Source organism: Narcine bancroftii, chromosome 4 (assembly GCF_036971445.1).
Source record: "Narcine bancroftii isolate sNarBan1 chromosome 4, sNarBan1.hap1, whole genome shotgun sequence".
Lineage (NCBI taxonomy): Eukaryota > Metazoa > Chordata > Chondrichthyes > Torpediniformes > Narcinidae > Narcine > Narcine bancroftii.
The window spans coordinates 233,293,385-233,307,253 of NC_091472.1; the positions used below are offsets into that span (position 1 = coordinate 233,293,385).

The window sequence follows — 13,869 nt, forward strand, 5'->3', positions numbered from 1 at the left end:
GGAAGTTGTTCACTGAGGCAAAATACCAACCTGATCGTGAAGTCCATTCAGAAATACTTAATTTCTACATGTATGTTTTGGACATGGATACAAACCATGTTTTGGGTTTATTGATTCTTCAGCAAGAAATTCTCCCTGCACCTTCCGTGTTTTTTTTATTTAAAATTTCCCAGCCCCACCCGCAAAATTTCAAAGTAAACAAAATTTCCATCCCACACTGAACTACTTTGCGTGATCATGTTTAGTGGGCAGTTGATGTTTGTTCTTTTGACTAGCTTTTTTTTGTTGACCTTTTTCAGCTCCTTTGAAAGTGTTCCTCCATCCTTCCAGTAACTACTGCCATTGACCCAGTTATTGGCTTCTCATTTTTGTCACTTTACCATTGTAAGCTCACCAATTCCAGGTGAGCTTGGACTCTCTCTGTCCTTGAGACCTGTTGCCCTTTTGTTGCTGCATTCTGTTCATTCCAATCAGGTGATTGTAACACTATCACCTGCTCTATAAACATCCATTTTCTACTGGACTCATTCACGCCAATAATGATCACTGGAGAGAATCCGATTACTTGAAGATTGGTTAAAGTCCCAGACCCCTAATAAAGCTACATCGCCAGAAAAGTCAGTTTGGGGTAAAAGCCCTGGTGCTTTTTTTCTGATCCATTGGGTATCCGTGACTTTGGTGGAAAGCCCTGTATTGGTGGTCGGGTAGTGAAGAAAGGTGTTGCTGATGGTTGTAAATTTGTTGCATTTAGTGTGGCGAGGATCTAGTTCTTGTGTATTGTTCCTCAGAACATTGTCTTTCTGGATATATAAAGTCACCGGGAAATGGAAGCTGATACCAGGGTGGAGGTGTTGTGTCCTCTCACCACATATCCTTCCCCATCTGAATGCAGGCCAGAAGAATGAGAATTGGTTGGTATGGAGGGAATCCATTCTTTGTATTTAATTTCCTGCCCACCTTTCTGATTGTTCTTGTCCCCTTGCAGGACACCTGCCATCACATGTCCTGCTTCCGCCAGGAGGGTGGGATGGTCCTGGCCTTGGACGTCTCAGGTTCCATCATCAGTCCAGCTCCGTGACCAGCCATTGGGAGGCACAGGGTGAGCCCAGCCATGATCCTTTACCCCATGCATGGACCATCTCTCCCCTGCATGGTACCCCATTCAGACTTGGCTGAACACAACAATGAAACTGCAGGACTTGACTCTTCATACTGATGCTGCTCAGAACAACAAGGACTCACTGCAGATTAGATCCTAGCCAATTCCGTTCATATTGATCACAGCACTAGCCCACCCCCTCTCCATTCCCCATGTCAAGGTTAAATGTGCTGTCCCTCACCAAAGGCACAGTTTTATCATTCAGGATTCAGAAGTGAAAGCAAGTCTGCCATTCAATTCCCCCAGAATATCTCAGCCAGGCATAATGAGTTAGAAATGGAATCTGTGACTTTGTATCCTCCTAAAAGTGAGGGCTGATTAAAAGTTCTCCAAATGGCAGCTTGTTTGAAATGAGCGGACCAAATTTGCATATCAAGAAATAATCGAACTTGTCTCCTGCTCCTGACAGCTACTTTAACTGTAGGAGAGATGTGGTATACTGCTTCCAGAACTTTGTGTTCTTTTCAAATAAGTTTTTGCAGCCTCCAATTTGGACACCCCAAACTCTCAGAAACAGCTTTGTGAGGGAAAAAAATTTGTGCTGTTCAGTTCTTTGGATAACTGAGGAGGCCAATTCTGGCTACAGTTCTTCGGCAGTTGCCTGGGGAAATGGGTTTTACAGCTTTGGATTCATTCCCTCCTTTCTCCACTGTCACCCTTCTACTTCAGTGTTGAGTCTCTTTAGACCTCAACGGCATATGCCTTGATGAACCTGGCAGAACAAGTTCAAGCAATTAGCAGACTGCTCTCCCTATCAGCTAAACAAGAATATCGACAGTTGCTGGGGTCATGAGCAGTGCGCAAAAAAAAAAGTGCTTGAGAAACTCAGCTGGTCACACGGCATCCATAGCGAGTAAAAGGCAGTCAATATTTCAGGCCTGAGCCCTTCATTAGGAGTGCTGAAAATCAGGAAAATGTCTGAATAAAAAGGAGGAGCAAAGGCCAACAGGCAAGGGGTAGATACAGGTTGGAGGGTAGCAGAAAAAGCTGTGAAGTGATAGGGGGAGAAGGCAGAGGGCCATGAAAGATGTATCTCAAGAGAAGGAAGAGGGTGGGGGGCTGGAGGAAGGGAGACTGGGATGAAGGAAAAAGCGATTGGGGAAGTTGATATTGGTGCTGTCTCAAGTTTGCCATCTGATTGCACAATTACAACCCTATGAAATAGTGTTCTCTGGTCCTAAGTGCAAACACGCAGACATATAATCAGTCATATCTCTCATAAATACAAACAATACATATGCAAGATAAATATTTAATTTATACACAAATAAATATTGTTTCATGAATGTGAGAGTCTTGGATGGTTAGTGTGAGCAATTCCATCACTTCAACCAGTCTGGTTAGAGACAGCCAAGACAGAATACAAGGTGTTCATTTGATTTGCAGTTGGCCTTAATTTAGTAGTATATGAAGCCATGGGCAGATATGGCAGTGGTGTGTAATAAAAGTGATTGGCCACTGGGAGGTCCTTGCTGTTGCAAGAGACAGAATGAAGATCCTGAACAAAGTAATCTCCCAGTCTATATCAGTCTCCCCAATGTAGAGGAGGCTGTATCAGGAGCACCAGATGCAGTAAATGATTTGTAAATGAATTCACTGAGAAGGACTGTTTTGTGCCTAGAATGGTCGTGAGAAAGGAGGTGTAGGCGCAACAGTGTACAAAGTGCCTCGGGGCCAGTAAGTAGGAAGGGGTAAGTGGATGAGGGAGGGATCAAACCTTGTGGAAAGTGGCGAGAAGGCATCATTGGTTACATTTAAGGAAAGACTGGATAGTTACATGGATAGAGGACTGGAGGGGTATGGACCGGGTGCTGGTCAGTGGGACGAGGAGGGTGGGGATTTGTTACGGCATGGACTAGTAGGGCCGAACTGGCCTGTTCTGTGCTGTAAGTGGTTATATGGGCTGCAAAGATGTGGCTGTGGGTGGAATTGCGTCAGTGGAAATTGCAGAGAATAATGTGTTAGATGGAAGATGGTAGGTAATGTTTGTTGGTAATTCTTTATTTATCGCATTATGAACCATATCAACCAATATATTTACAGATGCATCTCTTTTTTCTCCCCCATCCTCCCCTTCCCATAACAGTAAATATTGGACATATAAAATACAATAAAGCAATATCTTTATACAAAAGGAATACAAACAAAAAAAGACGTGTCATCTACTTATACACATTAAACCTGATTGTGTTTATCTTCTTATCATTTTAGGTGGTGGTGGTCCAAGGCCTGCTCTTTCTTTTATGTTCCATATATGATTCCCAGGTTTTTTCAAACACTAACTTTGTCTTTCAAATTATATGTGATTTTTTTTTCCAATGGGATACACTTAAACTTGGTTAAGTGTATTATAGTGATTAATGTTTATAGTCATATAGTCCAACGTGGCCATCTTGTATCTTTATTTTCACTTCTTCTCTGCCTCTTCACCACCTCCATCCCCTTTTTTCCATTACTGTTTTTTAAGTTTTCCTTTTTAATCTCAATATATGACAACGCACTTAAGACATGAAATACCCCAACAATCCCCACAAGCAATAACCCTTTAACCCCAAATGAAATTCCCCTCCTTGGATTGCCCCTTGTCCCTTGACAGAAACCACAACCATTCGGTTTGCGAACTTGCTTGCAAGCGCCAAGTGATTTTGCAGTGACCCTTATTCTCCCAGCCCCGTCCAGAGAACACTATTTTCCTTTACTTATAACAAAGCTTTCTTTTTTTTTTTTACCTTCTTCCCCATCTCTTATCCATCTTTAAACCTTTATATATACATTATCTTTATTTATTACATAATTTTGTATATTTTCTTGCCGGTCATCCTTCTTGTCTCTCCTCCTCCTCTCTTCTCCTGTTCTGCAAATGTTCAGCAAATTCTTGGGGTTTGGGTCCGAGAACAGTCTATTCCATTCCCCAAGAATAAATACTTTGAGTACTGCTGGATGTCTTAATATAAAGTTAAAACCTTTCTTCCAGAAGATTGTTTTCACCGTGTTGAATTCCTTCCTCTTCTTTAAAAGTTCGAAGCTTATGTCTGGGTAAAATATTTTTTTGTCCATTATGTTCCAACGGCTTATTGTCTTCTCTAACCTTCTTTCTTGCCTGCTCCAGTATGTTTTCTCTTGTTGTATATCTGAGAAATTTTACCAATATGGATCTTGGTTTGTGATGTGTGGAGGTTTCGGTACTAGTGCTCTATGCGCACTTTTGATTTCTATTTTTTCATGTGAATCTGTCATTCCCTGTACCTTTGGGATCCATCCTTTTATAAATTCCTTCATATCTGACCCTTATTTGCCTTCTTTCAGGCCCACTATTTTTGTTGTTTCGCCTACTGTAATTTTCCAATATGTCAATTTTTTTGTGACAATAAATCTTGTCTCTTTGATTTTTTTCGCTCTCTTCCAACTTCCCTCCATTTCTACAGAAGCTTCCTGTTCCTCCACATTTTCTACTCTTTTCCCTAGTCATGACCAACTCGAAGCTTTGCATTCTGTCTTGAGCTCTTTTCATTTTTCTTTTGATTGAACTAAATTCTAACGATGACCATTCTTTTAATGACCTCATTTGTTCTTCAGAAAAGGCTTTATCTAAACTTTGTCCTTCTATTTTACCTTCTTTCCTTTGAAATTCTTGGTCGCCTTCCTCCTCTTCTTCTGTGTCTGTATCTGTCTGTGTCATCTTCTTCTCTTTGTATCTGTGTATCATCCTTCTCTGGTGAGCTGCTTCTGTATCCTTGTTGGGCCTCCACTGCTGCGTCTCCCGCTGCCAGGCCGACCCGCTTCTAGGCTTTCATTCTTCCTTTTTCCCCCACCCAAATACCCCAATACTGGGCGTCTTTCAGCTGGCAGCTCCACAGCTGGTCGCTCCTCAGCTGAGTTTCCCTCCCACCAGCATTAGCCTTTTCTTTTACTTGTGCACTGTGCATGCGCAGTTGCTCATCTTTTCTTGGCTCTGAGTCATTTTTGAAGTCCACCGGTTGGGAGGACACCGCTCCTCTGGGGACTCGCCAACATCGGAGATCGGCCGCTCCTCTCCACGGTGGCTCTCTGCTCCGACGTGCAGGTAAGGCCGCCTTCTTTCTTCTCCAGTGTTTTTCCTTTTTCCCTTTTCTCTGTGGTTCTTACTTTTTCTCTTTTGGGTGCTGTCTTCTGTCTCTTTGTAACTTTATCTTTCTCTTCCTGTATTTTATGTTTGAGCTGTTTTTTCAAACTTTGGAGACTGCTGGTCCAACTCAACCAGCCACTACTCCATCACGTGACTCCCCCTCATGGTTGGTAAGGTTGAGGGGGGATCCTTTCCTTGTGTTTTTGAAGGGGGGGGAAGGGGTCAGGGCAGATGTGCGAGAAATGGAGAAGATGCAGGTGAGGACTAAGTCGATGGTATAAAGTGAAAACTGTGATTTCTGAAGGTGGACATCTCAGATGTTCTGCAGCCATCCTCATCTTTGAAGCATGTGTGGCAGAGACGGTGTCTTTTACAAACTCATTAGATCTCCCGGTTACCTTGACCACACCCCTTCCCTCCCTGTCTCCTGAAAGGGTTCTATTCCTTTCTCGCAATTTCTCCATCTCAGCTGCACCTATTTCCACAATGATTTTGAACACTGACAATGAAGGGCTTGGGTCCAAAACAGTGATTGCTTTTTCCTTCCAATGGAATCTGTGTCACTCAACAAGTTTTTCCAGCACTTTTTGTGTACTGCTCTCACTGTCATTGGTGTTCTTGTCTCTGCTTGAGCATGTCTTTGCTCCTTGTTTATTTTGCTACTCTTGACCATCAGCCAGTGAATAGCTGGGAGAGAACCTGGTCCTTGCCCATTGGAACAGCCATTCTAGAATAGGGCTTGAAAACTGCTTGTTGTAGCTTCATGGTGGGTACAAGGATAACTGCATTTGAACAGAGATCTTCCCATTTGATCCTGAGGATTAAACATGATAGTCGTCCTTGAGGATTTTGATCTGGAGCAAATGGTTCAGGTTTTGCCATAGGCTTGAGGCAGGCTGTTCAATGAAAGGCAATGTCAAACAAAAGTAATTTACAAGCTGAAGGTCAGGAACGTTCTGAATGATTTTTTTTTAAAGCCGAGCAAGAATGTAAAGAGTTTCCCATCCAGTTAATACTGAAGGTCGAGCAGATCATCTTTGTTCAGGTAGATGATGGCCATCAGATGCATGGTCAAAACAGTGGGATGATCATGCTTGACCAACTACCAGTGTAGAATCTTCACATCAACATGGTGAAGCCTCAGGGCCCTCTTATAAGATGGCAATTCACAAAGATTTGTGGTGTCAAATTCCTTAGTATCAATGATGATGGGGAACAATGAATGGTTTCATTCCTAACATTTTCTTTGGATCTGCCTGGTGATGAGGACCACATCTTCCATTGGCTTGGATTGACAGAGTTGAATTGTTCTCACCAATGGGAGAAAAGTGGTTTCAAACACCAGATGGAGGGGGTGGAAATAGGATTTGTCCATTATTTGTGGTAGTCACAAATCCTGGAGTGTGTGAATATTCATTGACAACCAGAAAATGAATTGCCTTGCAGAAAGGGGGGACTGCAATTGTGGCCCTGGAGCGATAGTGAGAATAATGCCGACATTTCAGCAAAACTCACCCATCAAAAGGGAGATAATTGAAGGCACCTCTTCTGGGGGGGGGTGGGGGGGGGTGCATGGGAGAAACCTTGCCCACGCCAGGTCATGAGGTTTGTGTTTTTTGTTTCTGCCACAGTAGCAAGGACTCAGTTTGGTGCTGTATCCTAGGCAAGGGAAATGGGGCAGCCTCTGGTTGCCCAGATGAGGTATGACCTGGAAAAAGATGCCTCTGTTGGCAGTATCTTGAAGCAGATTGCTCAGTTGCAGATGTGGAGAATATTGAGGAAATGGCACCTAATTGCATCTTGATGTCAGTGCCCAAGAGCCATCGCACATCAGCTGCTGCAACCAAATTTTTGGTTGGGAAATGCCTGACCTTGGTGCCCTGAACCCATCATTGGTCTATGGCAGGGGTCTCAAACTCAATTTACCCGGGGGCCACTGGAGGTAGTCTGGGTGAGGCTGGGCCGCATCAGGTTTTCCACAAGAAAAGCTCTTACAAAAACATTCCAATGTTATCAAATGTCTTTATTTTTATTTTTTAACACAAAATAAGATGAAAAAAATAAATAAATTAACAATTCATAAGAAAAGAAAAATAAAATCAATCAGTAATAAATAAAAAAAATGAAAATAATAACAATGAAAATAATAATAATACAGCAGATATAGAAGACTGAAGAAACCACATATAGTTGCTGACTGGAGAAATGTAATTATTATTATTCAGATTCAAATGTCTGTATTAACAGTTCTTTAACCTTTAACTTTCTGAACATGAATGGAACATTGAACATAAACTGTTATGAACATGTCTTCTTCTGCCTACTTCTTACTGCTAGAGATCTGGCAGCACTTCCTCTCGCATAGCCGAGCCACATTTGGCTTAAGGGAGGAGGCAGTTGAGACCATCAGTAGGGCTTGAAGATGCTCGTCAGTAAGTCTGGACCTGTACTTGGACTTATTGAAGTTCACGCGCTTCGGCGCGTGAAGCGGGAGCGACTGCGGAAATTGCGCATGTGCCGCGTGCATATAATGACAATTAGAAAATGCACACAAATATGCTTATGTTTGCAATAAGCCCAGCCGATGTCCCGCCCCCGAGAGCAATATACCCCACCGTGATTGGTAGATACGTTCAGCTCCACACACAACACTGAAAAGTGCCAATCATATCAAACTCACGGGCTGCACTAACATTAAACTTTCATATTAAGGCGGGACCACAAACTATCGTCCTGAGGGCCGCAGTTGGCCCGCGGGCCGCAAGCTTGAGACCACTGCTCTAGGGGATTTGGATATTTCAGAAGCTCAAGCAAGATGCATTTATTGCAGGAGCTTTGGCACATTTGAGTTCATGCAGTCTTGGTTTGGTGGCATTGCAGACAGTGATGGCTGGTGTCATCTCTGTTGAACTCACCTTCACAATTGTCAGCATCTATTTAATGCTTGTGGATGAAGGGCTGAAATCACCTTTTATTGTTTTTTAAAAAAAATTAGACATACAGCATGGTAACGTGCACTTTCAGCGCACACTTAATTGATCTACAACCCCGGTACATTTTGGAGGGTGGGAAACCAGAAGCCCCTGGAAAAAAACCCACACAGACACTGGGAAAACGTACAAACTCTACAATGCAGGATTTGAACCCTGGTCCTGTTTGCTGCCATTGTAAGTGTGTTGTGCTAACCGCTATGCTAACTGCCACCCACTGCTCATCTGCAATAAAATCGGTCAACCTGTTCTCCTGAGCAGCAGGTTTCTGAATTTAGAACAGAATGATCAAATGTTAAATCTTTGTTTGTAATGAGATAATGTGAATATCCACACGAGTTTGCATTGTAGACTGCCATGAGGTACCAGGGTCCATGAACTGTGATAATCAGTACAGGCAAGATTAATTTTTTTCTGTGTGAGCATATTGATATCAAATCATCAGAAAGTGTATGATGATCAGACTTATTTTGAATGTTTATTTATATATTTGAAATTTGTAGTGAATTTAGGATCAGCTGGGAACTAGAAAGAACCTCTGCCCAACTTTGCCCAAGAATGGTTGACACAACATTATGGCCTCTTCATGAAGCATCACTTGAATTGATCTCACCAGCCTACATCCAGTAACTTCTTGAGTATCTTCAAAGGATACTGTCTGTGTGTGTATATATATGTATATGTGTGTGTATATGTGTGTGTATATATAATATATATATATGTCCTCCATCAGCCAGCTCCCCACCATGACTACCATCCCCCCCACATCTCCATCGGGCACACAAAACTCAAAATGGTCAACCAGTTTACCTATCTCGGCTGCACCATTTCATCGGATGCAAAGATCGACATCGAGATAGACAACAGACTCGCCAAGGCAAATAGCGCCTTTGGAAGACTACACAAAAGAGTCTGGAAAAACAACCAACTGAAAAACCTCACAAAGATTAGCGTATACAGAGCCATTGTCATACCCACACTCCTGTTCGGCTTCGAATCATGGGTCTTCTACCGGCATCACCTACGACTCCTAGAACGCTTCCACCAGTGTTGTCTGTGCTCCATCCTCAACAGTCATTGGAGCGACTTCATCACAAATATCGAAGTACTCGAGATGGCAGAGACCGACAGCATCGAATCCACGCTGCTGAAGAGCCAACTTCGCTGGGTAGGTCACCTCTCCAGAATGGAGGACCATCGCCTTCCCAAGATCATGTTATATGGCGAGCTCTCCACTGGCCACTGAGACAGAGGTGCACCAAAGAAGAGGAACAAGGACTGCCTAAAGAAATCTCTTGGTGCCTGCCACATTGACCACCGCCAGTGGGCTGATATCGCCTCACAGTTTGGCGGGCAGCGACCTCCTTTGAAGAAGACCGCAGAGCCCACCTCACTGACAAAAGACAAAGGAGGAAAAACCCAACCCCAACTCACCAATTTTCCCTTGCAACCGCTGCAACCGTGTCTGCCTGTCCCGCATCAGACTTGTCAGCCACAAACGAGCCTGCAGCTGACGTGGACATTACCCCTCCATAAATCTTCGTCCGCGAAGCCAAGCCAAAGAAAAGAAAATATGTAAAGGGGTGTGTGGGTGTATAGGGGTGTGTGGGTGTATAGGGGTGTGTGGGTGTATAGGGGTGTGTGGGTGTATAGGGGTGTGTGGGTGTATAGGGGTGTGTGGGTGTATAGGGGTGTGTGGGTGTGTAGGGGTGTGTGGGTGTGTAGGGGTGTGTGGGTGTGTAGGGGTGTGTGGGTGTGTAGGGGTGTGGGGGTGTGTAGGGGTGTGGGGGTGTGTAGGGGTGTGGGGGTGTGTAGGGGTGTGGGGGTGTGTAGGGGTGTGTAGGGGTGTGTAGGGGTGTGTGGGTGTGTAGGGGTGTGTGGGTGTGTAGGGGTGTGTGGGGGTGTAGGGGTGTGTAGGGGTGTGTGGGTGTGTAGGGGTGTGTGGGTGTGTAGGGGTGTGTGGGTGTGTAGGGGTGTGTGGGTGTGTAGGGGTGTGTGGGTGTGTAGGGGTGTGTGGGTGTGTAGGGGTGTGTGGGTGTGTAGGGGTGTGTGGGTGTGTAGGGGTGTGTGGGTGTGTAGGGGTGTGTGGGTGTGTAGGGGTGTGTGGGTGTATTCTTGAAATCTAGCTGATTCCAAGTTAAGAAAGGTTAGTCCATCTGTGCAAGAACTCTCTCAAATAGGTGCAGAGAGAAATGAAATGCAGAGCGATGACTTTGAATTTAAAGTTAGGACTTGGTGAGAGTGTGAATTGTACACATTGGGTAATTTTAAATGGATTTTTTTGGGGTTAGTCTGCTGTTTTTAGAGGAAGTTTGATTTATGTTAATCAATTGTACCTGGGCTACTGATGTATTATCCTGTTTTGGAAAAACTTTGAAAGCTGAGACAGATTGCAAGTATCTCCCTTGATGAGGCATCAACTAGTTTCATTTTCTTGCTCATTTGTTTTGGCTTGAGGGTATTGTAAAAAAGTTGCAGTGCTCCGTACATGGAAAGAGGGCTAAACTATTTGAAGAAATATGGAGCAAATTGATTGAAGGAGATTTAGAATAATCAAAACAATAAACAGTAGAAAATGAGAAAAAAAGGTGAAATAGGAGTTGTAAGTAAGCAGTATGATCTATGTGATCCATTTGAATTCTGAGACATTACCAACAGGAAGTGCCTCACAGTTCCTTGCATTTTGATCTTGAGCAGTTCTGACAGTTTTCTGGGTCTTGCTTTCTCTGTGGTGACAACACCACAGCAAAAAAATTTGGGGAGTGTAATCGAGTCAGACATCTTTGGAAGTGATGAAGAATTTTTCAGTAGTTTGACTATCACAAACTAGTTTTCAAAACTAATTCCAGTGAGTATGTCTGAAGTCTGAATTTGAATACAAGAACATTAGGAACAGGTACAGGAGTAGGCCAACTGGCCCATCAACTGATCTGACTGTGGTCTCAGCTCCACTTATTAACACGTTGCCCTTAACTCCACTGCAAGCATATCTGCAGCCTAAGAGTGGGTGATGGGGAGTTAGTAACTACAGTACAAAATAAGTAATTAATTAATCAGGGATAGATGGATGCTAGGATTAAATATATGACTAAACAGTGGAAGCAACTTTTGCAGAGAGAAGAAGCATTAAGGATGATGTTGAATCAATGTTTAAGGAAGGAAAAGAGCTGAGATTCTAAAGAAGATAAATAGGAGGTTGGCTAAATCAAAAAAAATTTTAAAAAAGATAATGAGACACTAACCTGGAAGGGTAATGTTGGCGACCCGGGTGGGAAAATAATTTGTGGTACTAAATTGCACATCTCCCAAAAAGTAGTTCTGACAATGCTCAAAAATACTGAGCTTCTGTGATGTCAAAAGGTAGTGATCTCTAGATTTTCTTTGGTGCATCTTGTACATGTGGAATATCAAAATAAAATTTAGATGGTACAAAAGGCAAAGTGGGTTTTAGCTGCTTGGTGCATATGGACTGGGATAATATGGATCTTGGTAAGATGAAGTTGGAGTGGGCTGAGACCAAATTAGTTAAATTCTTCTCATCAGTTATATAATCAGGACATTAGATTGAGGTAGAATTTAAATAGGCTGGCCATGGGAGTGAGCCAAAGTCAATGGTAAACGAGTGGGAAGGTCTCTGCTGTTCCTTCGTAACTCATTGAAACCCTGGTCTCAGAATCCAGAATTTATTGTCATGAACATGTCCCCAAGATTGATGTTTTGCAGTAACATCACAGGAGCAAAAATGGCTATGAATCACATAAACAAATAAATAAATAAATAAATAGATTGGCGAAAAAGTGAAGTCTAATCTATGGTTCATTGTGCGTTCAAAAATCTGATAGCGCATGGGAAGGAGCTTTTTTTGTATTAGTAAGTGTTCGTCTTCAGGCTCCTGTACCTCCTTCCTGATGGTAGTGAGAAGAGAGCATAGCCTGGGTGGTGCAGGTCCTGGATGATTGAGGCTGCCTTCTTGAGACATCACCTCTTGTAGATGTCCTAAATGGAATGAAGACTAATTCTGCACGCCTTTGAAACTTTCAGGTTTTACTAGGAAAACCTGTTATTCTACTGTGAAATGTCTCCCACTGAAAGTGTTGGCATCTAATACTCTAGAAAATCCTGCTGATCTGCCACCATAAAGACTCAGCATGTTGGATTAATGGAATTTTACACTATAAAACTGGCTGACAAATGAGCCACTGATAGTACTAGCTCAAACAGGAGTGTTGAAGGGACTTGAGATACTTGGTGCAATGCATTCCAATAGAACAAGGAAGAATAAAAGGTGGAGTGGATGGGAAATTTGATCAAATATATTGACTACCCTGCAAAGAGAATACACTTGAAGAATCAAAGCTGGAACTAATTTGACTGGCAGTTTGAATTGTAAAAGGAAACTTGGACAAATGTGGAATTAGATTAAAAACCAAAATTGCAAGCAGCTAACAGAGTTTTAAATATTAAAGGCCAGTAGACAATTTTTTCACAATCCAGTCTAAGGAAATTTGCATTTGAAATGAAAGAGGATCTCATCAAAACTTAAAATCTGAAAGGATTTGACAAGAAGAGATCAAATTGGTGTTTCCCTTGGCAGGATTACTTCAAACTTGGGATCATCATCTCAAGGGAGCTGGTCATCCAAAAAAGCTGAAAAGAGCCTACCTTCAAATATTAGATCTTTGGAATTCTGGGTGCTCTGTCATAGAGCATGTTAGACAAATAATGGTAGATATGGTTTTGGGGCAGGGATGAAAGCAGTTGAGTGGTGGAACAATTATTAATAGCCAAGTGCTTCCTTCAACTTGTTCATATAGTGGCATGTAAAGCATGAAACTATTGGCATGCTTGACAGGCTGCCAAGCTTGTTTAACCAGGCACCCAGCAGTTGCTATTGATCCATCACAGGAACAATGATCTATTACTGTTGGTTACTCTTTACTTCTATGGATGTTGCCTGACCTGAGTTTCTTCAGCATGTTTGTGCATTGTACCTTGACATTTTTGAGCTGAACTTTAATTTGCCTGTCACAATTTTCCTTTGGCTCACTTATTTCAGCAAGTTCAGATTTATGAAGCACCAATGAAAATTCTCCCATGTTAAGTTGTATTTATTTACGGTTGGGTTGACAATAAATATGAAAGACCATTGTATTTCTCAGCAGAATCCCTGAATCACTGTTTCATTATGGATAATTACCATGATTTGGAAGAACAAAGTCAAAGTTCAGATTTATTGTCAGTGTACATACACGACATCACATTCTGCGGGCCAGGCAGAATTTCTACTTTTAGTAGTGAAAAAACTGTACTCCAGAAAAGATGTGTATTTATTTATTTAAAAAAAGTAAACAAACTGAAATACAGAAGAAAAAAATAACCAGTCAAATTAAGAATCCATAAATGAATCTCTGTGTTGTTTGGGAATCTAATGGTGGAGAGGTAGCAACTGTTCCTGAACCTGGTGTACAAGTCTTATGGCATCTTTACTTCTTTCCTGATGGCAGCAGCAAGAACAGCATGGTGGTGTGAATTCTTGATTGCTGCTGGTCTCCAGCAGCATTCCATGTAGATTTTCTCTGTACGGTGGGAAAGTTTGTTCGTGATGTACTGGACAG

General features: G+C 42.5%; 1 protein-coding gene across 5 annotated transcripts in view; it reads left to right on the forward strand.

The window, feature by feature from the left end:
• The window catches only part of als2b (alsin Rho guanine nucleotide exchange factor ALS2 b), a 164,527-nt gene that overhangs the window by 118,864 nt on the left and 31,794 nt on the right, over positions 1 to 13,869 (forward strand). For 3 of the 5 annotated variants that reach the window (XM_069934315.1, XM_069934314.1, XM_069934316.1), the window contains one exon: positions 986 to 1,099. The exons of the other annotated variants lie outside the window; for them this stretch is intronic. In XM_069934315.1, coding sequence (XP_069790416.1) covers positions 986 to 1,099 — 114 coding nt within the window. The remainder of the gene's footprint in view (positions 1 to 985; positions 1,100 to 13,869) is intronic. 5 annotated transcript variants of the gene reach the window in all.